The sequence below is a fragment of the Bufo gargarizans genome, chromosome 5 (assembly GCF_014858855.1).
Source record: "Bufo gargarizans isolate SCDJY-AF-19 chromosome 5, ASM1485885v1, whole genome shotgun sequence".
Taxonomy (NCBI): Eukaryota; Metazoa; Chordata; class Amphibia; order Anura; family Bufonidae; genus Bufo; species Bufo gargarizans.
This window is the reverse complement of record NC_058084.1, coordinates 148,141,766-148,167,759: the sequence shown is the minus strand read 5'-3', so window position 1 is coordinate 148,167,759 and position 25,994 is coordinate 148,141,766. Positions and strand designations below refer to the sequence as shown.

General features: G+C 42.7%; 1 protein-coding gene and 1 long non-coding RNA gene across 4 annotated transcripts in view; one reads left to right on the top strand and one right to left on the bottom strand.

Moving 5' to 3' along the window:
* Window positions 1-25,994, top strand: part of APCDD1 (APC down-regulated 1) — a 119,591-nt gene that overhangs the window by 86,520 nt on the left and 7,077 nt on the right. For both annotated transcript variants that reach the window (XM_044294850.1, XM_044294849.1), the window contains exons 2-3: window positions 9,611-9,788; window positions 14,373-14,904. In XM_044294850.1, coding sequence (XP_044150785.1) covers window positions 9,709-9,788; window positions 14,373-14,904 — 612 coding nt within the window. In that variant the 5' untranslated portion in view covers window positions 9,611-9,708. The remainder of the gene's footprint in view (window positions 1-9,610; window positions 9,789-14,372; window positions 14,905-25,994) is intronic.
* Window positions 14,554-21,433, bottom strand: LOC122938958. Of its 2 annotated transcripts, XR_006390069.1 has the most exons (5): window positions 21,291-21,433; window positions 20,773-21,021; window positions 17,371-17,631; window positions 14,789-14,889; window positions 14,554-14,694 (listed from the first exon to the last, which is right to left on the bottom strand). It is a non-coding gene; the product is annotated as an uncharacterized LOC122938958 (long non-coding RNA). The 2 variants fall into 2 exon arrangements; XR_006390068.1 differs by lacking the exon at window positions 20,773-21,021 and having other exon boundaries at window positions 21,291-21,383.

Below are 25,994 nucleotides of genomic sequence, written 5' to 3'. Positions count from 1 at the left end.
CTATCTCGAGTGCTCCTATCGAAATGAATTGAGCTGCAGCACACATTTCTGACCAGCCGGTCTATCCATTTCCACAGGGTATGAGGCCAATTTCTCCTGATCGTGGGGGGTCCCAGAGGTAGGACCCCAATTGATCTGTTATAACAGGAATACCCCTTTAAAGCTAGTTCATATCTGCAGTCAAATTCCGTATTCTGTTCCAGAATACTGGATTTTCTGCATCTGGCATATGGCAGACACTACCAGCGCCCGATGAATCCCATTCACTATGATAAACTCTGTCATGTTTCCAGCATGAATACCGGGCAAAAGCAGTATTTCAATCTTTTTTTGCCAGAATATGCAGCACAAGCTCCTGCCAGAACCTCCTCTGCAGATGTGAACTTAACCTGAGGTGGTATATCACATACTGTAGGGCAGAATGAAATAAAGTTCTATGCCAGAAGAAAAGTTGCAAATGTCTGTGCAGGTCCCATTTTGTGCAACACTTGTGACTTTTCTTGACTTTTTCTGACACCCTCTCCAGTTTTGTAAAAAGTGGCAGTAGAGGGCAGGCCATGGGGGAGCTCCAAGGCACAACACATTTAACAATATGTCTGCCAGAAAACTGTCACACATTACACCAATAATGTACACCAGCTCCTTGCTAGCATAGATATCATTTTCTGCTGCACAGACCTCCCTAGAACGTGTCAAAATTATTTACAGGCCTGTTAATAATTTGGCCGCATCATATATTAGCGTATACTGTACATCTTTAGTAAGACTCATACATTTCCCCTCATAGTGCTCTTATTTTAGCCATTTTTATCTTTTTTTTAATTTATTTTTTATTTATTGTTTCTAGGCTTCTACCTACTATATGTCATTTTAATACTGGTTTCTTATTATGTGGAAGAAGGACCATTGAGCTGTCTCAGGCACCACGGCCCTGTTGTAATTACTTCCTTTTCACCCCTTATAGCTACGTCCCTAGACTTTTCCAACATACCATATACATTCCTATTTATGGTATCTTACATTGCCACACACAGAGAAATTGTAAAGGTGCACGGTCTGACCTCTGTCGTGATTAGGTCAGAGCTCTAGGCACAGTCAGCCAGACATGTCTCTGCACAGTCTTTTGCTTGTAGGCTCTGTATTTGGAACTTATATTAGTAGAGTACTTGGAAATAATCTAACTGACAGGAAGTAGCTTCTTCTTGTCTCCGAAACCCGAGGCAGAAGACGTCTGGAGAACAAATGGCTGGGCTTACAGAAGAGAGACTGCACGCAGTTACTACACAAAGGATTCAGGAGCACCGTGATGTTTTATTCATTGCCTGGAGGTATACAGGTGCCTAAAGAATAAATCTGTAGAACTCCTTTACTTATAAGCACCAAAGGTTATAATGAAGTAGTGTGTGAAGGTTCTGCTGATTTACTGTTAGGAGCTGACACTATCTGGAGTAATATTATAAATTATAATGAACTGTGTAATATTTCAAATCTGTTGATCAGCTTCAAAAGAGAATAAGAGAGAGTCAAAATGCAGGCAAAAGCAGTGAGGCTGGCGAGAATGCCGAAATTTTTGGTTTCTGCATTTTTTAGGCATGGTTGTATGTCGTACTTTAAACCAGCTGTATTACAACCAGTGCCCCACGACAAAATAGAGGCTGTTGTGAAGGCTAATGGAGGCTAATCTGCAGCAGCAATAGACAAACCTGCAGCAACGCGAAGATAATAAGCAGCAGCAGGAGACTAACCAGTTGCTGCTACAACACAGCAGACAGCAGGAGCAACCCCGAGCATCCACGATGCCTGGAAAGCAGTCTGTGCCGCAATTCCTAAGATGACCCCCGCAAACAACATCGAAAGCTACCTGGTGATGTACGAGAAAGTGGCCATCAGGGAAAAGCTACCCCGTGACCAGTGGGCTGAGGTCGTTGCTCCATTCCTGGCATCGAATTCCCAGTGGGTGTATTTCGACTTGCCGGACGATCAAGCGGCCGACTACTAGAAAGTCATGGGTGAGATTCTGGCAAGACTGGGGGTGAATGTGTTGGTCCGGGCCCAGCGAGTGCATCAGTGGGGGTTCAACCCGGCTGACCCTGCAAGACCCCAGTATTATAACTTCACCTCTTGCAAAAATGGCTACAGCCTGATGTGCTGAGTCCCACTGCTATGCTGGATCATCTGTTAGCCGATATGTTCTGGAGGGTTTTGCCATACCCTTTCCAGCACTGGATCGGTCGGGTGTCTCCTGGAAATGCCCTTGAGATGGTGGACCTGGTGGATTGCTATGAAACTATCAGAAATCTAAAGAAGGGTTCTGTCGGGAGGGGGGTTGGCAAACCCTGGAAATCTCCACCCCAGGCTCGGAGATTTGAGCCGATAAAACCCACCCGGGATGTATCAATGGCAGACCTGGCGGTGTCAGTATCCTGGCCATGTATGGGCTGACTGTCCCCATCAGGTTGAGCCCATGGACACTAACTATGGCTACCGTCAGTTGCTATATAACAGGAGGCTGTGTGCAACAGGTACCCCAGAGTCTCTAGATCACTTGTGCCAGGTGGTAGTGGGAGACACTCCAGCGGAAGCTCTGCTGGACTCAGGAAGTCTGGTGACCCTAGTAAGGGCTACCCTGGTGCGGTCCACTGAGTATACTGGCTGGAAAGTTGGGGTGATGTGCATCCACAGAGACTTAAAAGACTACCCCACCGTGCTGGTGTCTCTAACTACGGTGGCCAGTAGATGGACCCATGAGGTGGTTGTCACCACAAATCTACATTATGAACTCAATAGGGAGAGACTTCTCGGGCTTCCCCGCACTGTGACCTGGTATGAGAGTGACTGATACCCATGACACAGGGGTAACTCTAGAAGAGTGGTCTGGCTCAGGGGGGAGACCAGAACACTGGTAACCTGAGACCGAAGGGCCAGCAGTAGGGATGACCGCCACTTCGGTGGAAGAGCGGAAGACAACCCCACTAAGTGTGATGGTGGGAGACGTGGAGAACTTGCCGCAGGGTCCTGAATTGGCAGACCTCAGTGTCTCCGGGGAAAATTTTTGTACCGCCCAACGTCAGGACCCAACCCTATCCCAAGCCTGGGAAAATGTGTTAATAGTAGATGGTGAACCAACACAACCTGGGGCAGAGTCAGTGTTTCCCCGTTTTTTGGTACATCAGGATATGTTGTATCGGGTAAACCAACTATGGGGTGAGTCTATTGAACAGTTGGTGGTCCCCAAGGATTATCGCAAGCTTGTGTTAGATCTAGCCCACCAACACATTCTCGGGGGTTACCTGGGGCTGCAGAAAACTCAGGATCGTATTCTACAGCGGTTTTACTGGCCCAGCACATTCAAAGAAGTGGAAGAGTTTTGTAAGTCTTGCCCGACTTGCCAGATAACTAGCCCCCAGCCACATTTCCGTAGTCCCCTAGTACCTCTCCCGATTATCGAAGTACCGTTTGACCAAATAGCTATGGACCTCATAGGTTCAGTACCGAAGGGCATCAACACATCTTAGTCATTCTAGACTACGCCACTCGGTACCTGGAGGCGTTGCCACTGCGACATACCTCGGCCAAACCCATAGCTAAGGAGTTAATGGAGATGTTTCCCCGAGTAGGACTACCTAAAGAGGTTCTGACCGACCAAGGGACCCCTTTTATGTCCAGGGTGATGAGGGAACTCTGTAAGTTGCTGCACATAAAACAGCTACAGACGTCCGTTTACCATCAGCAAATGAACGGTCTGGTAGAAAGTTTTAACCAAACATTAAAAAATATGTTGAAAAGGGTGTTGGCTAAAGACGGGAAGGACTGGGACCTCCTTCTGCCCTATCTCATGTTCCCAGTGCGAGAGGTACCCCAGGCCTCTACTTGGTTCTCGGCAGGCTTGGGTCCAGATCTTTAACTCGGGTGATCGGGTTTTGGTTCTGGTGCCGACCGTGGACAGTAAGTTCCTGGCTAGGTGGCAGGGGCCCAACGAGGTACTCGAGAAAATTGGAGATGTAAACTACAAGGTACACCAGCCAAAGCGGCGAAAGCCGGAGCAGGTTTACCATGTGAATTTACTAAAACCGTGGAAAGATAGGGAAACCTGTACAGAAGACAGTCCGCGGCAGGGTTTTCTAGGAGAACAGGTACCGACTCCTCTGTCTGATGCAAGAGAAGCGTCTGCCACAGTAAAAATTGCTGACAGCCTCTAAACAGACTCAGAAGGCCAGGGAGTTAATTATTTGGAACACGGATATGTTCTCTGAACTCCCTGGATGCACTTCCAAAATCCAGCATGGCATTGTCACTGAGCCTCAGGCAAAAATCTGATTAAAACCATACTGTGTACCCGAGGCTCAGCGACAAGCCATATCAGAGGAGGTGCAGCTAATGCTGTAGCTAGACGTCATTGAGGAGTCGAAAAGTGAGTGGGCCAGTCCTATTGTATTGATACCAGAGCAGGACGGGACGTTGCAGTTTTGTAACGACTTTCGAAAACTTAACGAGGTTTCCAAATTCGATAGGTATCCCATGCCCCGGGTGGATGAGCTCATCGAGAGGTTAGAACAAGCCCGATATTTTTCTGCTTTGGACCTTATGAAAGGGTATTGGCAGCTGCCCTTAATGGAGGCTGCCAAAGAATAAACTGCCTTCATCACGCCTGAGGGGCTGTATCAATATAAGGTCTTACCCTTTGGTCTGCATGGCGCCCCCGCCACTTTTCAGCGACTAATCGACATGGACTATATTGTCATCCATAATACCGACTGGGAAAGTTACCTAGCCAAAGTGCAGGATGTAGTGGACTCCCTTCGGAAAGCTGGCCTAACCGCTAACCCAAAAAATGTGCGATAGGGTTAGAAGAGACTAAGTACCTGGGGTATGTCATTGGGCGCGGAGTCATCAAACCCCAAGTGAACAAAATAGAGGCAATACGGAATTGGCCCCGACCTGTCACCACTATATAATAAATTCCTGGGAATGGTGGGCTATTACATGAGGTTTCTTCCCCACTTTGCTACTCTAGTCACGCCCTTGACAGGACTCTTGAAGGGACACAAGTCAATAATGGTTCGCTGGGATGATCGGGCGGAAGAGGCTTTCTCAGCTTTGAAGTCGGCCCTGTGCAGATCCACGCCCGACTTCAAAAGGGAGTTTATAGTACAGACAGGTAGGCCTCGGTGCTGTACTGTCTTAGGAAGTCAATGGGGAGGAGCATCCCATTGTCTTCCTCAGCCGTAAGCTCACCTCAGCCGAGACCCGGTATAGTATAGTGGAGAGAGTGCCTGGCTATCAAGTGGGCACTAGAATCTCTCCGCTATTATTTATTGGGGAGAAAATTCTGCCTGGTGACTGACCACTCCCCTCTCAAGTGGATGAGCCAGGCCAAGGACAGAATGCCCGGGTCACCTGATGGTTTCTCTCCCTACAAAACTTTAAGTTTTCGGTGGAACACAGGGCAGGCCGGTTACAGGGAAGTGTGGATGCCCTGTCCAGGGTACACTGTCTGGCATGTGTTCACCCCTCAGGGTTGAACAAAGAGGGGGGGGGGGGGTATGTGATACAGTGAGAGGTTTGGTCTGGGAAAACAGGTATTTTCCTCCCAGCATGTGCTGCTGGGCTGATTTACAGCCAGGTGAGGTCAAATACCGGACTTTAAGTGCCGGTCTGGGTTTTGGCAGCACCTGGCTGTCCTTAAATAGGCAGCTGGGCTCAGAAGTCAGGTCTCTGTGTTGGGATCTGGGAGCCTTGTGTCTGGATGAAGGCTTGCTACCTGTTTGGCGTGAAAACAGGTTGGCGCTGCTATGGTCAAGGACTCTTTGAGGCAGAATTGCCGCATGGTGTGAATTACCACCAACACCCCAAGGTGACTTTTTGCTTGATTATGACTGCTTGTTTTGTCACTTGACTATGTGTGAATAAAACACTGAACAGTTTGATCCAAAGAATCTGTTGTTGCCTCTATACTGCATCCGCTAATCCTGTCTATCAGAGCGAAACCCCACAATATATACAATGCCACAGAAAAATACAGTGTTAGGGCTCATACATGAATGTATTTTTTGTCCGCCTCCGATCCGTATTTTGTGCAGGTTGGATGCGGACCCATTCACTTCAATGGGGCCGCAAAAGATCCAGTCAGCACACCTTGTGCTGTCCGCATCCTTTTGTCCGCTCCATTAGACCTGCAAATATATAGAACATGTCCTATTCTTGTCCACATTACGGGCAAGGATAGGACTGTTCGATTATGAGCCTGACGTTCCATTCTGAGTTTTACTTTTTTTTTTTTAACACAAGCAGAAGATGGAGGGAGGACGTACTAATGAGCGCTCCACAATAGAAGCACTCATTATTAATAGTGCACAGGTGGCAACCCTACGCACAGCACACACATAGTCACAGGCCCACAGAGGGGGTTCTGAGTGCCCACCCTGGCACACGTGCCATAGGTATGCCACCACTGGGCTAGGTTCACTCACTAGGTTCACACAGACTGAAGTTCGTGCAATTTTTTTCGATGGATGCCAGAAAGCAGAATAGTACAATGATAACTCTCTTCCTTAACATGACCGTGTGACCGCGACGAGGAGACATCCTCTATGTCTAGAGGAAAGAAGTAACATTGCCTTTTTGGGATCAGTTCTTGACTCCACGCTTTCCCTGCAAAAACAACTGCAAGTAAGGTGCCTGAACCTAGCCTTAAAGGGGTTATCCAGGAAGAGATATTTATGACATCCTCAGGATAGGTCATCAGTATCACATCTGCAGGGGTGTGACACCCGGGAACCCCACCGATCAGCTGTTAGAAGACGCCTTGGGCGCCAAAGCCTCTTCCTAGGCCAGTGACATCACTGTACATCAGTCACATTGCCTAGTTGCAGCTCAGCCCCATTCAATTCAATGGGGCTGAGCTGAAATACCGTGCACTGCCACTATACAACCCTGTCCTTAGAAAGCTGCCAGGAGTCTGCATCGCTCACCAAGGAGCAGCGACTCCCTGAAACAACTGATCAGCGGGGATGCCGGGACCTGGACCCCCGCCGATGTGACAATAATGACTTATCCTGAGGATAAGTCATCATTACCTTTTCCAGGATAACCCCTTTAAAGAGGAGGTCTCGCTTCAGCAAATGGTATTTATCACGTAGAGAAAGTTTATATAAGGCAATTACTAATGTACTGTGATTACCCATATTGGTTCCCTTGCTGGCTGGATTTATTTTTCCATGGCATAATACAGTATACTGCTCTTTTCCAGGGGTTAGGACCACCGCTGCAAGAGAGACACGAGGTGGCTGGAGAGGACAGTGCTTTTTCCTATAGTGTGCAAGCACTGCCACCGCTGCTGGATTACAGGGTGATCGTAACCCCTGTATACAAGCAGTGTATAATGTGATGGAAAAATGAATCAAGCCAGCAAAGGAGGCAATATGGACAAACACAATACATTAGTATTAACTTTGTCTACATGATAAATGCCATTTGTTGAAGTCATTAAGCCAGCCAAGTTGCCCATGTGTTCGTTCACGCAAACTATCCCACCAGCAACAGGGGAGACTAAACAAGCTGCTTAAAAATAGAAAGTGATCAGCCAAATTAAGCAGATCAAGCTCGACACATGTAGTTTCCGCTGACCATGGCCAAAATTTTTCAACCTGGCCAATTAAGATTGTCCATGTTAATTTTTCAAACGATGGTTGAGAAATTTTATCTCATGTGTTTTGCACCCTAAAGGGGTTTTCTGAGTGTTTAATACTGATGATGTATTCTCAGGATAGGTATTCGGTATCTCATCAGTGGGGGGTCCGACTCCAGGCACCCCTGCTAATCAGCTGTTTGAAGAGGCCACCACGCTCCAGTGAGCACCGGGGCCTCATCCTTGGCCTGTGACATTACATTCATGCATCCTGTGGCCTAGGAACAGCTCAGTCCCATTCCAGTGAATAGGGCTAAGCTGCGATACCAAGGACAGCCGTAGTGCTTGTTAAGTTGCGAGGAGGCCGCAGCTCTCAACAGGGTGCCACGGCTTCTTCTAACAGCTGATCATTGGGGGTGTTGGGTGCTGTACCCCCACTGATCGGATATTGATGACCTACCCTGAGAAAAACCCATTTAAGCCTTTCAACACTTCAATAACACGCCAGTGGTGGTCATCTACTTTTATGGACTGATCCTAATTACAGTGCTGAGCTCCAATTCCTCAATACAAGTGGCTACGCTGGAAATGTGTGTCTGGCAATTAGGGCACATTCTTGTGTAATGTGAAATGGTGCAGCTTTGAACCACATGAAACTGATTTCCTAGCTGCCACTTTCATGTTTGTTTTCTTGGGATGGTTTCCTCTTGAACAATGGACCTTTTCATTTTATGGCATTAAAAGACTGTTGCTTGTTTGCATGAATACAGGTTAGCGCAGTCTTATTTGAAGCTACAAATTATGTCTGCTCGTTCATGGACATGGTCAGGCTGTATTCAGTACTGTAGACATGAAGAAAACATCACATGAGGCAGAAAATGCCACCACGTTTGCTGATTTCTTTCATCAATAAATTGCCATACATTCGATAATGGATTATACCGCTTTAGGTTTAGTATATGAAGTGAAGTTCCACCTCCCCATTGCTTCCTGGAATCTGTCATCAAGCTGCTGTTGATGGATCTGTTGTTCATTTTATATGTCTGTTCTATTATAAATTATATTTATTCCTTTGATCACAGACAAATTATTGTGAATGGGCTGTCGATCATCAAGCCATGACAGATTATTGAATATTGAAGTTGGCCATACACATTAGATAGCTGTTGGCTCTTTCAGCTGACAGCTATTTATCCTGACCATTCCATACACATGCATGGTTAGGACAGCCGAGCATGGACGTGTCCAGAATGGAGAGAGAGGAGGAAGCCACTGCCAGACACTTCTGGCAATAGGACTGAGTAGTTGAAATCCATCTACCTGATCCTTACCCCTCTCCCCCATTTCTGCAGGCCAACCAGTTCCCCTCTTCTGGTTCTGGACACACGCATGCTTGGCAGAGGTGGGATAGAGTATTTGGCCAATATCTTACATGTAGAAGGCCATCCTTAATTTTTACAAACAAACCCAAGAAACTAGTTCCAATGGTAAAAAAGTAATAGAGTAATAGATAATAATTCTTCATAGATATCAGACTTTATGACTTAACCAATGGGCAAGATATAATATAACCCCTGCGGCAGCTGCAAAATTTTTTGCAAGCCCAGTTTTATGCAAAAGTTTATGACTTTCTGCCCCTTCTTCACCATACTCACTCAGCTACGCCACAAGCCCCTCTTAATAATTTTGGCACATCTTATGCTGTCGCACTCAAGATCGAGACTGGCTTTAGAAACGCCAGTCCTGATAAGTCTCCCCCAATGTTAATTCGATTTGATCTTCACTTCAATCACCATCACATTATAGCAGCTACTTACATTAGACATATTCCCACATGTGCTGACACAGATTTTGCTTATTAATTATGCATCATTCCAATGGGTTGATGCAATAGTTTGGAGAACTGCTTGTGGAAATATAACTTTACAGAAATGGATATTTATTGCATGATTCACTAAAACCATCTCCTTTGTATTTTCTCAGGTGATGGCTCCAATATACTATTAAGTGACAGTAGGTTGCATCCCAGATCCCTGGAGAAAACGGCATGGAGGACTTACAAAGAGTCACAGTGTCACCATATGCTGAAACACTTGCACAACGGAGCCCGAGTCACAGTGCAGATGCCTCCACACATCGAGGGACAATGGGTTTCTACAGGGTAAAGACATTAATCTCATTGACCTTTTTTTTTTGTCCATTGCAAAATAGATCAGATAGGATAAAACCTCTCAGGTCTTGGTCTAGCTATAGCAATACTCCCAACATGGTATACAGCTGTTACTCATAGTAGTCATAGATTGCTATGATCAGCACATGAAAACTTAGGATAACCTTCACACACACTATTTTTCAGTGTTTAAATGGTTGTAAGCATTTTTGTGACATTTTTATTTTTTAACATGTTTACAGTTTTTTTCTGCTGTTTTTAAAGTCCTATACAGAGGTCTATGAGAAAAATACCAGAAAAAAAACACAATTCCCAGAGCATTCTGTGTAAGTCCTTAAAAAAAAAAAAATCTCTTCCCTCTCCTCAGGTCACCAAAGAAATAGCCACTGGGGTCCATGTTTTATCAGTTTTTTTAATCATTTTTTTCCTTTTTTTATGAAAAAATTGTTTTGGACATGTTTTCCTGTGCTTTGCATTCTTAATTTTAAATCTGAATAAATAAGTCAGGAAATAAAACGTTCTATATGTGAATGTAATGATGATATATTTAAGTGATTACAAAAATAGAGTGAAAGAATAAGGCTAGTTTCATACCAGCGTTAAAACCATCCGCCAAGCACCAGTTTTTGTCCAGCTGAATCCCGACCCTAATACCGGAAACAGGGTGGATCCTTGCTGTGTTCCATTCCAGTCAAAGGGGGCTGGCACTGCTCTGGCCATTTTCAGCGATATGATGGACTCCAGCAGGCTGTTCCTCTGCCGGAACAGCTTTGCGGATGGTTTTAACGCTACTGTGAAATTCACCTAAATTTATTGGGGAGAACTGTACAATTGACAGGAGGCTCTAGTATCCTGTTGGGTCACCTCTAGCCTGGATACAAGACAGAGGTGTAGCTATAGGGGGTGCAGAGGTAGCAGTCGCTACTGGGCCCAGGAGCCTCAGGGGGCCCAAAGACCCTTGTGCCACATAAGAAGACACCGGTATTATAAAAAGTGCATGCTGGTCAAATTACACCTCTGGCTGAAGGGAAGGGATTAGATCAAGAATTTTGCATGGAGGGTGCTGTTTCAGTTTTTGCCTCAGGCAGCACATTTTCCCACAGATGTCCAAGCTGGGCCTGTAGAACCTGCATACAGATAGGTTGCCGAAGCTGGCGTCCCAGCTGGTCCCATAAATGCTAAATATGAGATAAATCTGGTGATCAGGCAGGCCAAGGAAGTGCGCTACCCTTGCTGTGCATGGGCAAGCAATATCCTGCTAAAAAAAATGCCAGTTGGAAGCCCTGCCATGACACAGATTTTTATATCTGGGAGCATTATTTTTTTAACTCAATGAGTGTATTTTTATAAGAGAGGGCTTTTTAAACTGCATTGGTTATAGAATGATATTTATTGATACATTTAGCACTATAGGGCATTATATTCCTCTTAAATAAAATGTATTATAAATTAAAATAATTCCTTATGAATATTAGAAACTCCACTCCTGTCAGTCCTCTAAAAATGCACAATTTAGTAGGTTCTGATGATCTCTGGTTGGACTGTCATGCGGCCTCACATACTTCATGTAGCTTACCATCAGCTACTGGCCAAGGCCCTCTTTGCTGATTCCCGTAAGGGCCCCCTCAAAATCCCGATGCATTTAAAAAAACATATCAGAATTCACAAAAGTTGTGATTATTAGTGGATATTCACCTGTGGGGATGTGGGGATGTTTTGAGACATGGATACTTCCAAGCACCATGAGTAGCACAGCCTTAGAAAAAAATCCCCAAAAAGTCCTCCATGTGTAAATTGTCGATAAGTTTTCAAGATCACGTTTCTGTTCATGTATTACTGCTCCTCTAAAACGTTCCGTGAAGTTGCTCGGTGGTTTGTAACATTTAACCTGTTTAGACACATGACATCACCACCCGAAAACAAGGAACCCTGTTGACCGTCACTGTCAAAATGTTAACCTGCCTCGTCTGCAGTTCAACCACTAAATTAAAAACATTACACCGCCTCAGCACTTGCTCTGGTTTGAAGATTCCTGTGTCCACTCATGAAGTGGTGGAGCTTTCAGCCACAACAAGCTGTCTTCTGTTTCCTTGTGGTCTGGCATAGGACGCACTGGGGGAAACCTGTCTATAGAGAGTTTCCTTGCTGTCTGGCCCTAAAAGTACTTGGCAAACCATTGCTGGCTTTTTACATTTATATTTAGATTCAAGTACATTCATTCCTTATGAGGCTGTAACTCACATGTTTTAATTTTGTTGTCAGAGGGGGGTTCTTGGAGAGCCTTGGAATGCAGAACGCACCCTATTATACTTTGTGGCTATTAATGCATCTGAGCTTTCATTCAAATCTGCATTCCCCACAATTGACATACCATTCAGAGCGGATTAGAGAAACACTTGGATGTTGTGGTTCCATAGAAGAATATGGGATTGTGTTCATGTTTGAGGGGAAAAAAAAAGCTTGGGTTCAGCAAGACAAAATATAACAATAGGGAAACTTCAAAGCCCAGACAGAGACTCACAGTAAAATACAAGGTTTCTCTTTTTAGGGCCTCTCAGAAGGTGAACTATGTTTAAAGGGGTTTTCTCACTTCAGCAAATGGCATTTATCATGTAGAGGAAGTTAATACAAGGCACTTACTAAAGTATTGGGATTCTCCATATTGCCTCCTTTGCTGGCTTGATTCATTTTTTCATCACATTATACACTGCTTGTTTCCATGGTTACGACCACCCTACAATCCAGCAGCAGTGGCTGTACTTACACACTGTAGGAAAAAGGATCGGCTGATGAGCACTCCCGCTGTCCTGGCCACCAGAGAGGCTAGTGTTTTTTCCTATATTGTACAAGCACGGCCACCACTGATGGATTGCAGGGAAGAGAAAAATGGTTAATAATTGGTTACTTGACGAGGTTTAGCAGTAGTAGAAAAAAAAAAGGGGGTCGCTTTTTTTCCCAGAAACAGCACTATTTATGTCTATGGGATTTTTCTGATATTGCAGTTCAGCTCTATTCAGTTTTCATGTTAAAGTGGTACTCCAGGAATGATTTTAAATGGCCACCAGCAACCAGTCCTAGAATGTGAGCAGGACTGGTAGCCTCTACTTGCAGAGCTGCATTGGGGGATGAGGGGTGGGATCTCAATACACTATGCTCTGGCACTTGTATACACTACATATTGGTGAGCTTTCCTGTCAGGCTGCTCAGCCATAATGGCATATCATAGGCAGGATCCCATCATACTATCTATTGTAGAGCAGTGTAGTGAGCACTTGCCCCTCACCCCCTAGGCAGCCCTGCAAGTGGAAGCAACCAGTGTAATTGTATTGTAAAAGGGAATATATCACCCATTTATATTGGGAACTGCAAAGCTTTTGCTACTTAAAGGGGTATTCCCATCTCAGACAATGGAGGAATATCACTAGGATATGCCCCCATTGTCTGATAATGCGGCCTGCTCCCAATAATTTCTATCGGGCTGACGTAAATAGCCGAGCCAGCTCTCTGCTATTTTTCAGCAGCCCCATAGAAATGAATGGAGGGCTCCTGTGACTTTCAAGGCTCCATTTACGAGAGGTGGGACCCGCACCTATCAGGCAATGGGGACATAGCCTAGCAATATGCCCCCATTGTCTGAGATGACACAACTCCTTTAAAGGGTTTGTAGGCCTGTTTTTTTGTTTTGTTTTTTGTTTTTTGAGAATTAGAAGAATTATTGTATTGTATTATTGTAAAAATTTTAAATTGTAACTTTGCTTTGAAAACATTTGTTAGATGTTAAGCTGTTACAAAACCTAATTTCAGTTTAGTAAGGTAGATGCTGAACAAATCTATGTTCCATACGTATATGCTCATCGTACACGTGCAACTTTTCAACACCAACTGCAATCAATGTACTGAGAGATCCATTTGAGTATGTGTTATTGAGGGTTGCATGAGCTGTGTTGGAAACTGGTATCCAGTGGTCTACTATTGTCCATCCTAATGATGAGCCAACATTCTGTTCACCCTTCCTCAGTCCGCAGAAACATGGTGCATGTTCAGCCATGGAAATTGGTGGATCTGCTTAGTAAGAACTGGCTGAACCACTTTTTGTCTAGCAGTAATTGTTGTTTTGGACAGCTTTATTATTCATAATTTTCATCTATTATATAGTCTGTCAAATGTACATCTGGTGGCTATGTCTATGGGACACATTTGCAACTTTGACTAATATTAGAGAAAAATGTAATCATACCATTTATCCATTTATATGAATTATAAAGATATATTTAAAGGGGACTTACTTGTAAACCTTTGCTGAAACCATGAGGGTGCAGCAGCGCTTCTCAGAACTCTCTGCTTCTTTGGGTTTTTATTGGCCCTTCTTTCAGCCTGCACAGTACAGATCCATAGAAAGTATACAGGATTTGTATTCTACACACTGGAAAAGCCAAGCAGAGCTCATAAAACCCAAAGGTGCAGAGTGCTGTGAGAAGAGATGCTGCTCCTCTGTGGCTTTAGCAAATGTTTAGGTCCTCTTTTAAAAAGTGAATAAAAAAACTATTAACTATAAATTGTTTCAACACTTTTTAGATGTGAAGTTCGATCCGGACCTGAATTCATCACAAGATCCTACAAGTTTTATAACAATAATACATTCAAAGCATATCAGTTCTATTATGGAGGCAACCACTGTACAAATCCCACCTACACTATGGTTATTCGTGGAAAGATCCGTCTTCGCCAGGCATCATGGATTGTCCGTGGTGGGACTGAGGCCGATTACCAACTTCATCATGTGCAAATAATACCTCACATTGAAAGTGTGGCTGAGAACCTAACATGGTTGGTGAACCAAACGTGTCCTGGCATCATACCTGAAGACAAGCCCTGGAAAACGGATGTTAGTTATGATCTATGGAAAGAAGACAATAGTTTCAAATGTTTAGAGGCTCTCAATTTTGCAATGCATGAACTTCAACTTATCCGTGTGGAAAAGCAGTACTTACATCATAACCTGGATCACCTAGTGGAGGAACTATTCCTTGGAGATGTTCACACGGACATCACCCATAGAATGTATTACAGACCATCCAGCTATCAGCCAGCTCTGCAAAATTCCAAGGTAATTAATTCTTATATCAAAAACGCTTACAGGGGTTCTCTCATCTCAGACAATGGGGGCATACCGCTAGGTGGGACCCGCACCTACAACAGAACCCATCAAAGTGGCGACTGGAGGACTTCAGTCCGGCCACCACCATAAAAGTGATTGGGAACATACCACGCATGACCGGCCACTGCTCCCATTCACTTCTATGGAATATATCACCCATTTATATTGGGAACTACAGAGCTTTTGTTACTTAAAGGGGTATTCCCATCTCAGACAATGGGGAAATAGCGCTAGGATATGCCCCCATTGTCTAATAGATGTGGTTTGCTCTTTTTAATTTCTATGGGGCAGACGGAAATAGCCGAGACAGCTGTGGGACCCGCACCTATAAGACAATGGGGACATATCCTAGCGATATGCTTCCATCGTCTGAGATGAGAAAATCTCTTTCATTTCACACTTGTCTGTTAAAGGTGGCCATGCACATTCAATAATTGTTAACCTCCCTATACACCTGCATGTCTGTTTTGTCTGAGCATGCATGTGTTCTGAACAGGGAATCAGGAGTAAATCCTGTATTACACTGCCCGATGGCAGATAATCGCTAACGAGTGTTTACATGAACGCTTATTAGCGATCATCTGGCAGTGTAATACTGCTGCTGATTGCCCGAGGAACAAGCAAACCAAATCTTTACACATGTTAAAAAATTATTATTTGCAGACGGCAGGTTGTGGTGTCTAATAAAGATCTGCCACCGGCAAACCACTATACAGCATGGGGACTAGCGATGGCATAGTGATCTCTCCTCCCCATGTTGTGGAGGAGATTTCTGCATGTTATAGCAGCGGTCTCCTCCGCCGGCGAGCAGGCGGTTGCTTGGAGGGAACTCTTCCTTCCCAACAATCGGCTGCCTCTGTGTAATACGGCCTTTAGTCACTGCCAGACACCCCTGGTAGCCGCTTATTGTCCTTGAGTACAAAGCATTGGACAGGCTGAAATTCAACAAGCTTGGTTCTTTTTAAGCCTGACAAAGGCTGAACAAACATTAGCAGAATATCAGATACACATTAGATAGTTAGTCCTGCTGAAATCATCAGGTTTGTCCTCCCTTAGGCCTGTATTAGACCAACAGATTATCTAACCAATATATGTCCAATTAGACCAATAGTTGGTGTGTATAACAAAAGATCTGTGTGTGTAGTTGGCCATCTGATTGGTCTGAAAATCTTTCAGAAAATCTGTTGGTGTAATACAGGCCTAAAAAAAAGTATATGGCCTCCTATAATTTTGACTTCCTTTGAAGAGGACATGTAACCACTTCTGACATGCCTGCTAGTATCCCCTTGTAATAACAATTCTGAAGCATCTATTCTTATGACTCTATGTTGTACCATTCCTTTATTATTCCTGCTACAAGATAATTCTCAATTTATAGCCGTTTGTAATGAAGGTCCAGGTGGGTGTTATCACTTGGGGGGGGGGGGTCCCTGCTCAGTCTGACACTATCCAATCAGCCCTGCCAGTGTCAGACTGTGCAGGGACACATCCCCAATTGGTAACTGGTTCTAGAACCTATAGGGGATGATTTATCAAACGCTGGTCTTCCAAACCTCCCAATAAATTAGGCACATCCTCTGGCAGTCCGTGCACAATCTCCAGTAGCAGTCTCCTGCTCATCCTACGGCAGTCAATGTTCCAACTCGCAGGTGCCTTAGATTTTTGTCTTTATTTGTGCCAGAAATGAAGATATATGTGTCGGAACCGCTGGCCTCGCCCTCACCATGATCCTTTTTTGGAAAGTTCAGAGGAGAGCGTAAAAACGCCACTGGTAACAACATTTGTCACAAGTGGTATTTTAAAAGTTGCAAACATGGTGTTTGTGACTTAAGAAGGTTTGGTCGTGGTTGTAGCTATATGTGGTCATAGACACATCTGGGCCTCAAAGGACCTTTTATCTTTAAAGAAGATACTAGTATGGTATATTGTAAATGGCGACACTGGTACATGGTAGGTGGGGACACTGTTACAAATTTAGCATTAACACCCATGAACTGTAAGTTACTTTCTTGCGCCTTGCAATTTGCCGATGACCACAGGTCTGACTTCTTTAATGCTCAAGAAATATAATTTTTGCATGGATAGGCCACATATAATAGAATGAGTAAACAAAGGATTCCCATTCTATGGCAGCCATTTGCCCCAATAGGACATACAGTCAGTGTTATCGTGAAACAACCAATTTAAAGTCAGCACAAGATGACAGATAAGACATGGCCTTCCCTACCAGTGATCTTCTTTAATTTAATCTAATTGTTGCTCTTCATGGACCGAATTTAATACCAGGACACTAATCTTAGTAGGGATATTCAGACACATTCATGTTTCCTTTAAGGGTTTGTCCAGGCCACAATAAGTTGGCTTTATTCATTTTAACTTATATAGCCCTTTCAGTTTCCAATATACTTTATTTACCTTTGTGGTCTTTATCTGTAGATAGCAAATCCAAACACATGATCTTGGCCACTCAACAAGATGGTCCTCCTGCTGACATCATGTCCACTGCTGTTCTCTTCTGTCTTTTGGTCCGGAGAGTTTTCCAGTACACCACCATCTTACTAATGTGCATTGGCAGTCTGTTTTTAGCGCTCGTGTCCTTCCCCAGTCAAGGAGCGCCAGGCCGCAATACAGGAGAGCAGTAGATGTGACGTTGGTAGATGGATACTTTTGTTTTGTCTATAGGTCATGTAATCAAAAAAAGACCACGAAGGTAAATAAATTATATTAAAAACTGAAATGGCTATACAAATTTAAATTAATTAACCCTACTTATTGTGGTCCAGGCAACCCCTTTAAGCTCCTAAAGGCTTTTCATGTCTCATCTTAGATATTTATGGCATATTCACAGGCTTGTTCATCTGTTTTTGGAATTCCCATAGAAATGAACGGAGAAATACAGTATCTGTGAATCACAGAGGCCATCTGATGGGGGTCGAGGATCCTCTACCTAGAGATAGGTGTGGCACCCTGTCTTGTCTTTAATTAACCCTACTTATTGTGGTCCAGCCAACCCCTTTAAGCTCTTTAAAGGTTTGGATATTTCCTCTTGGATATTTAATGGCATATTCACAGGCTTGTTCATCTGTTTTTGGAATTCCCTTAGGAATGAATAGAGAGATTGAAGATATTGGTTGAACTTGATGGAGTTATGTCTTTTTTCAACCGTATTAACCTTCAACCGTATTAACTACGGTATGTAACTATGTAGATATCTGTGAATAACAGAGGCCATCTGATGGGGGTTGGGGATCCACTACTTGGAGATAGGTGTGGCACCCTGAGGTGCGATCTGTATCTATCAGACATTTATGGCATATTGTGTGGATATGCCATAACTGTGTGTTGGTAATACCCCTTTAAGTTCCGCCTAGTATAATTTGAACATGATATGGAGTAATATAAAGAGCGGTGCACAGTTTGTCTTTCTAAAATACTAATATATTATGTGGAAAAAATAATCAGTGGAGGAGATTAAAAAAACAAGCACTCAAAAAGACTAAACATTTAGATTGCTGCACCAGGGAATGATCAGAGGTATCTAATACTACACTTGCTTGTGGCTTCACTTGTGGCTTCAGATAATGAAAGGTCCAGGTCTGCCATTATCTGGAACCCTGCCATAACCACAAAATCAGCCTTCAGGAAAACTGGCCACACTCCAGATTTCTGCCGTCCTGTTCTGACTTCTAGATCATAAATTCACTTCTCAAGCTGTATTATTTTATTTCTTGTCTTTTTATAATTACTAAATATAAATCAACCTCAACACTGACTGTTATGGTTGACCCATGGAGTTACTTTAACTATCCAAAGTGCCTGCTAATTTCCACACCTCTGCTTGCTAAGACATTTTGGAGCCTCCTGGTTTCCCTAAGAGCCTGCACATTTGCATATTTAATGGGCAGCCTGTAGATACACATTGCATCTGCCATCAAACATATAGGTAGGTATACATAATTATTACAGATATGTAGATTCACATGTGAACATTCAAGAAATTGAAGAAAACTCTCTGTGATATTCACAGTTAAACCAGACACAATGTCTTACAGGATTAGCTCCGCTGAATGTAATGATACCTTTAGCTTAGCAATCCGTTGCTTTTTTCTGAAGTAAATGTGCTTTTAGTCCATATGCAAATAAATGAGCGGTTAAGTGCACTGAGGTCGGTCCTAAGAATCTCTGTGCACCCTTGCTCCTCCCACTTCCTCTACCAGCTCCCTTCCCCTTTTCATTGACAGAGCCAAGTGAGCTGACATACGCTGTTTTCACACCTAAACTCTGGAATATTTCAGAAATATCAGGGTCTGGAGATTTACCAGAGTTGGTCTTTCACCCTGGAGATGTTCCATCTTGGGTGCGTTCTCACTACAGAGGAAAAGTTCCAGGTCCCTAGGCAAGGGGTGGGAATTTTAGGCATGGGCCACTCTGATTTTGTGGGACATTTACTGCTGTTTTCACACATGCGCCCATTCAGACAAAGCGAAGATTTAATACTAGGGCTCTGGAGAGAAAAAGTCTAGGTAAAGTCCAGGACAGATGCTGGGAATGTTTGCATTTACACATACAGGCCCTCTGGGTAAACTCCAGAAAAGAGGAAGCTGGCTCTGTTAATCAAGGAGAGGGAGGGGATTGCAGAGGAAGGTGGAAAAACTAGGGTGTATAGAGTGGCTTAGGCCCACCCCTTTAAGTTTTAACCTTCAATGTATGCAAGGTCCTTGACATTGTCATCTATTTTACCTCCTATGTACCTAAAACCCCCACCAACTACAACCCAGACATCCAAGGGTTGACTGGGAACTGAAAGCAGCCCTGGAAAAAAAACTTAAAGTTGCCCTAGATACTACAGTGCAGCACAAAATACTACCTCAGCAGAACCAGATACCACAGTGCAGCACAAAATACTGCCTAAATTAATTAATGCTGAGAGCATAAGATCCTTATGTACCTGACTTTTGGCCAAGATGAGGGTTTAGTTGGCCCTCTGGGCATCGACCCACCGGGAAATTTTCCTGCAGGGTCTATGGCCAATCCGCCCCTGCAGACGTCAGCCATAGGTTACTGTGACCCATCATTTCTGTATTTGTCTGCCATCTGCTCTCAACATCCTCCTGGTCTTGCACAAGCTCTCTCTAGTTGGGGGGTGGGGGGTAATCATTAGACTTGGCCAGATTATTTCTTCAAGTTAAGTCAGTTTATGCAGAACCATGGATAACTGATCTGGTGTAACTACTATATGTGACCCAGCAAGTGAGGCGTGGGCCACCTCCACTCATAGGTGAAATGCATTTATGGATGAAATGGAGTATGAAACAGTGAATGTAAATCAATGAAAGTCAGGGCAGGACTTTATTCCGGTACTAGTCCTACATTCTGTTATGACTGTGTGCATCATCCCTGTACTGTGTGACATCACTGTTTGCATAATTCCTGTCCTGGTAACTTTCTTGAGGGGTTAATCCCTCTACCATGGCATCACTGTTTTCTTTATCTTTGTGCTGTGACATCACTGTGTGAATTGGCTGGCTACATTATTCCTGATATTACTATGTGTATTAATACACTACTAAAATCTCCCTGTTTGCATGATACATGATCTCTAGCTTTGCTGAGAGGATTTTCCTTATACTGGGACATCACTGTATGATTTTTCCCTGTTCTGTGACATCACTGTGCACAATACCCCTGTACTATGACTTCACTGCGTGCATTATGGAGCAATTGGAGAGAAAAATAATCATAACCTGTTCATTTTCTGAACTCAGTTGGGATTTTGCATGCATTCTGTACAGTCCTTATGACCTAAGCATACTTTACCTCTTTACTTCCCACTAGTTTTTTTTCTCCACTCATTTTTTTTTATATAAATTGACTGAAATCCCTATAATAGTAGAGGCCTTCTTTTATGTTCAGGATATTAATAGTTCTGTTTCATCTCTGTGCTCTTAGCAATGTGGAAGTCAGTTGGGTTCACAGCTCTTCACATTTTAATGAATGTACAGTCCTTGCTAGTTACAACAGGAACCTTTCAGGCCAAGATAACTTGTATGTTGCATTGAAGTGCCCCTTTCAAAGCAAAAAAAGAAACATGAAACTTTTTTTTTTTCTTTTATGAAATATATTTTCTGCTATCAGATTCTGGATCATAAACAGAAATGCCATATTCGTGAATTGCATATAGAAATTTCTTTAGAAATATTCATGAATAAGAAAGTTGAAATGCGGCATTATATATTATAGAGCGAAATATGACACTTGGCACAATATTAAAGGGGTTCTACACTTTCACTATTTTATGTTCCATTCACTCTCCCCAGCCATGCCCTGCTACTTACCAATTTACTTGCTGTGCCGATCTTATCTCTGGCCACCGATTCAGATAGCGGTCACGTGATCTTCCTCGTCCAGGAAGCATTTCTCGTGCTGACGTCACGACTAGTTATCCCGGCATTCCTCTCTCCGAGGCAGTGGACACAAGTCGTGACGTGACAAGCGGTGGGAGGGCCAAAAATCAGCATGAATAGCGCAAGCGCGCATAGAACACTTCTGCGCTTGCGCTGTCTTTCCCCCTACTCTGGCGAGGGCGAGGACCTAGCAATGCTCCTCCTTCTCTTCTACAGGTTTCATTACTTTTGAAGGAACTAGATAAGGTCACATGACCAGATCTGTGCAGAGTTGCAAAGCCCCACAGAGGAGGAGAGGGTGAGCCACTGTGTAAGTGTCTGGGGTGTGATCTAGGGTGTTGTATTTGTTTTAGGAAGTCTCTATTTATTTAGAGGGTATTTATGTATTTAGTTGGGCTAGTTGGTGTCTATATTTATTTAGAGGGGCTGATTTGGGGGGTCTGCAATGTATTCAGGGGTCTGCAATTCTGTATACTTTTACAATGTTTTATGTCACTCACTCAGTACAAATTACTATTATTCTGCGGGTTAGTACAATTACAGCAATACAAAAGTTATATAGTTTATGTTTTATTACTTTTATAAAATAAAAAAATAAAAAATTAATTTTGGGTTGGCATATTCTGACACCCATAACTTTTTTTTCCCATCGATAGAGCTGTGTGGGGGCTTGATATTTACTGGGCAACCTATAGTTTATATTGGTAGCATTTTGGGGTACAGTATATACAAGTTTTTGTTTACTTTTTATTCCACTTTTGGGAGGTAAGATGGTCCAAAAAGCCGCAATAATCGAATTTTTTTTTGTTGTTTTTTTTACACCATGGTGAATAAGCAATGTGGTATTTAAATAGTTTGGACCTTTATGGATGCAACGATACCAATTATGTAGTTTTTCTTATTATTGTTTAGATTTTTATTAATGTGATAAATGGGTAAAAGGAGAGGGACTGAGATTTTACTATTTTATTTTAATTTTTTCAAAAATTGATTACAGTTTTGACACTTGTTCCTGAGCCTGCTCCATACATTTTCCTGCGACATGTGATCTACATGTATGTATTTACAGGAGCTTGTACCGTTGGTATGGAATGATATGGTCTCAATACACTATTTCATTAGGTATATTGAAATACAGTATACTGGCCAGATGGGGTCGCAATCATGAACCGTTTGCACAGGGCCCACCAGTGTGTCAAAACAGCCCTGACAGAAAGAATTAGTCTCACTCTCTATATTGAAATTAGAAAATATCTGCTTTCTGCTATGAATAGAATAAGTGCTCATCTGTTCTCTTTTCATTTGTCTTCCTCCTACTGTTTTTGAAGGATACAGGATATCCTCTGAGATACTATTCTCATTACCCTAATATTAGCACATCTTTATTTAAATTGTATTTATATTATCCGCTTTTGCCAAAGCTTTGCCATTTTCCACTAGCCATACAAAGACATTTTTGAACTACTAGAAGCAAACCAAGCAGATACAGAGCTGACCGTTTAACTGGGTTACTGTGCAACAATTTATATCACGTTTTGTGCAGAGCAAACATCTTCAGTCAAGCAGTGCTACAAATAGGGTAGTGTGGTCATAACCTGGCTGCCGCATTCTGTTTCCATTCATTTAGATTGGTATTATAACTTTGGTATTGCTTGAACGGTTTGTCATATGACGGCAACCTCTGATCATATACTAGGAAGTATTCACAGGTATTTATGTAGGAATAAGATACGTCTCTCTCTGATGTAAATACAATGCCTGTCCCCCCCAAAAAGTCGCCACCCAAAAAAAAAAAAGGTCACACACGCTAATATTTCATTGGACCGCCTTTAGCTTTGATTACGGCACGCATTCGCTGTGGCATTGTTTCGATAAGCTTCTGCAATGTCACAAGATTTATTTCCATCCAGTGTTGCATTAATTTTTCACCAAGATCTTGCATTGATGATGGTAGAGTCTGACCGCTGCGCAAAGCCTTCTCCAGCACATCCCAAAGATTCTCAATGGGGTTAAGGTCTGGACACTGTTGTGGCAAATCCATGTGTGAAAATTATGTCTCATGCTCCCTGAACCACTCTTTCACAATTTGAGCCCGATGAATCCTGGCATTGTCATCTTGGAATATGCCCGTGCCATCAGGGAAGAAACAATCCATTGATGGAATCACCTGGTCATTCAGTATGTTCAGGTAGTCAACTGACCTCATTCTTGGAGCACATACTGTTGCTGAACCTAGACCTGACCAACTGCCGCAACCCCAGATCATAGCACTGCCCCCACAGGCTTGTACAGTAGGCACTAGGCATGATGCACTTCATCTGCCTCTCTTCTTACTCTGATGCGCACATCACTCTGGAACAGGGTAAATCTGGACTCATCAGACCACATGACCTTCTTCCATTGCTCTAGAGTCCAATCTTTATGCTCCCTAGCAAATTGAAGCCTTATTTTCTGCTTTGCCTCACTGATTAGTTGTTTTCTTATGGCTACACAGCTGTTCAATCCCAATTCCTTGAGTTCCCTTCGCATTCTGCATGTGGAAATGCTCTTACTTTCACTATTAAACATAGCCCTGAGTTCTACTGTTGTTTTTCTACGATTTGATTTCACCAAACGTTTAAGTGATCGCCGATCATGATCATTCAGGATTTTTTTCCCTGCCACATTTCTTCCTAAAATACAATGGGTCCCCACTATCCTTCCAGTTTTTAATAATACGTTGGACAGTTCTTAACCCAATTTTAGTAGTTTCTGCAATCTCCTTAGATGTTTTCTCTGCTTGATGCATGCCAATGATTTGACCCTTCTCAAACGGACTAACATCTTTTCCACGACCACGAGATGTGTCTTTCGACATGGTTGTTTAAGAAATGAGAAGCAACTCATTGCACCAGTTGGGGTTAAATAACTTATTGCCAACTGAAGATAATCACCCATGCAGTAATTATCCAATAGGAGGCTCATAACTATTTGCTTAGTTAAATCCAGGTGGCAACTTATTTTATGGGGACAGGCAGTGTATTTGGCCCATATTGGGTTAGAGAGAGTCTAGAGAAGATGAAAAATAGGGTAAGAGAAATTTTGATATTGGTAAACATTGATATTTTCACAAATATTTGGTCCAGAAGCAAATTCCATAAAGGAAATTAGATACATTTTCTTAAATAAAAGCTATGTACACTTTTGAGCCAAATTTGCATAACGATAAAAATAAAATAAAATAACAAAATAATAAAACAAAATGGAATGTTGATTTAAAATATGCTATTGTTTTTGTATACAGCTGCTCTGCAGGATCATGTGTGTTCATGGTGTAGATTCAAATCACACACTGATTTTGTTTGTAGTTTGCAATCATATAGGGACTGCATCACAACCGAATACACAAAATAGCAAGAAATGTTTTCCAACCTTTCGATGTCGGAGAAATCTCTCATTGATCTAGTTTGCCACATAGTTGAACAATAAAAGCTCTGTTATGCTCTAATGATAACTTATCCCTTAATAAAGTTGATAAATAGGACATATGTAACTGTAGAAAGTGTTTATCACCAATACTATTCATTGGTTATATCTTAAATAATTAGCTCTGTGCAGGTTAAATAATTGAGCAATGTTTATCATGAGTTAAAGTAATTATTTGTAATATTAGTAGTAATACTGTATTTGTGACTACTACATATGTAATGCATTTTTAAACATTATTGTCTCTTGCCATTCACAAAGGACTAGAAAAACGCTACGTGTGACAACTTAGGGTGATACAGATCTTGCAGACAAACATTTCCTTTATGGAAAGCGGCACAATATTCTAATCAAGATCAAAGAGGGCTTTGATATAACATCAAACACAGTCTTTTCCTTAATCTTAACCTCCTCAGCACTGAAGTGCCCTGGCAAGCACATGCCAAGCTGCAGTATCTGGCAACACAAAGCTTAACCATGCTGTTGCGTTTTTTCTTTAGAATATGACTACAGAATGTGATGTTATATTTAAATTTTGCTTTAATGATTTACATAATAGTTGTAACTTAAAATTTTTAAGGTTTTTAAAAATACAAATTTTTCTGTTATGAAATCTTCATAGTACAGAAGCCCAAAAATATCAAATTCTGAACAGTCTGTGTTCACACAAAATAACTATGTGCCTATACATGCAACTGTTACAGATGTGTAATACAGAGTCCATAGTCTGCTATGGGGTTTTACTGTACATCTATGTTTACAGTTTTATATGTTGGCACTGAAAGTTTTTTTTCTCATGGAATCATACAGAATAGGTGAAAAAAAATGGTGGCATGCTCTGACACAGAAGCAATGCTTCTAGAAAGGACATGGTGCCTCAAGGAATGTCTAAGGGTCCATACTGCATATGCAGTGGCATAGCATAGGGGGGGGGGCGAAGAGGGACGGTTGCCCCAAGTGCAAAACTGCTGGGGTTGCTCAGCCACCAGGGCACTGTCCAGACAATACCCAGACCTAGACTAGGAATCTGGGGCAGATTTCTGGTGTGAGGGGTCTGCCTGACATTACTGAACAAAAACTGCACTGATTATGCGAAACCCTGCATTACTAGTGCAGTTCGGAGGCTTAGCAAGCTAAAGGATCTGTGATGACATCTTCACAGGTCTTGAA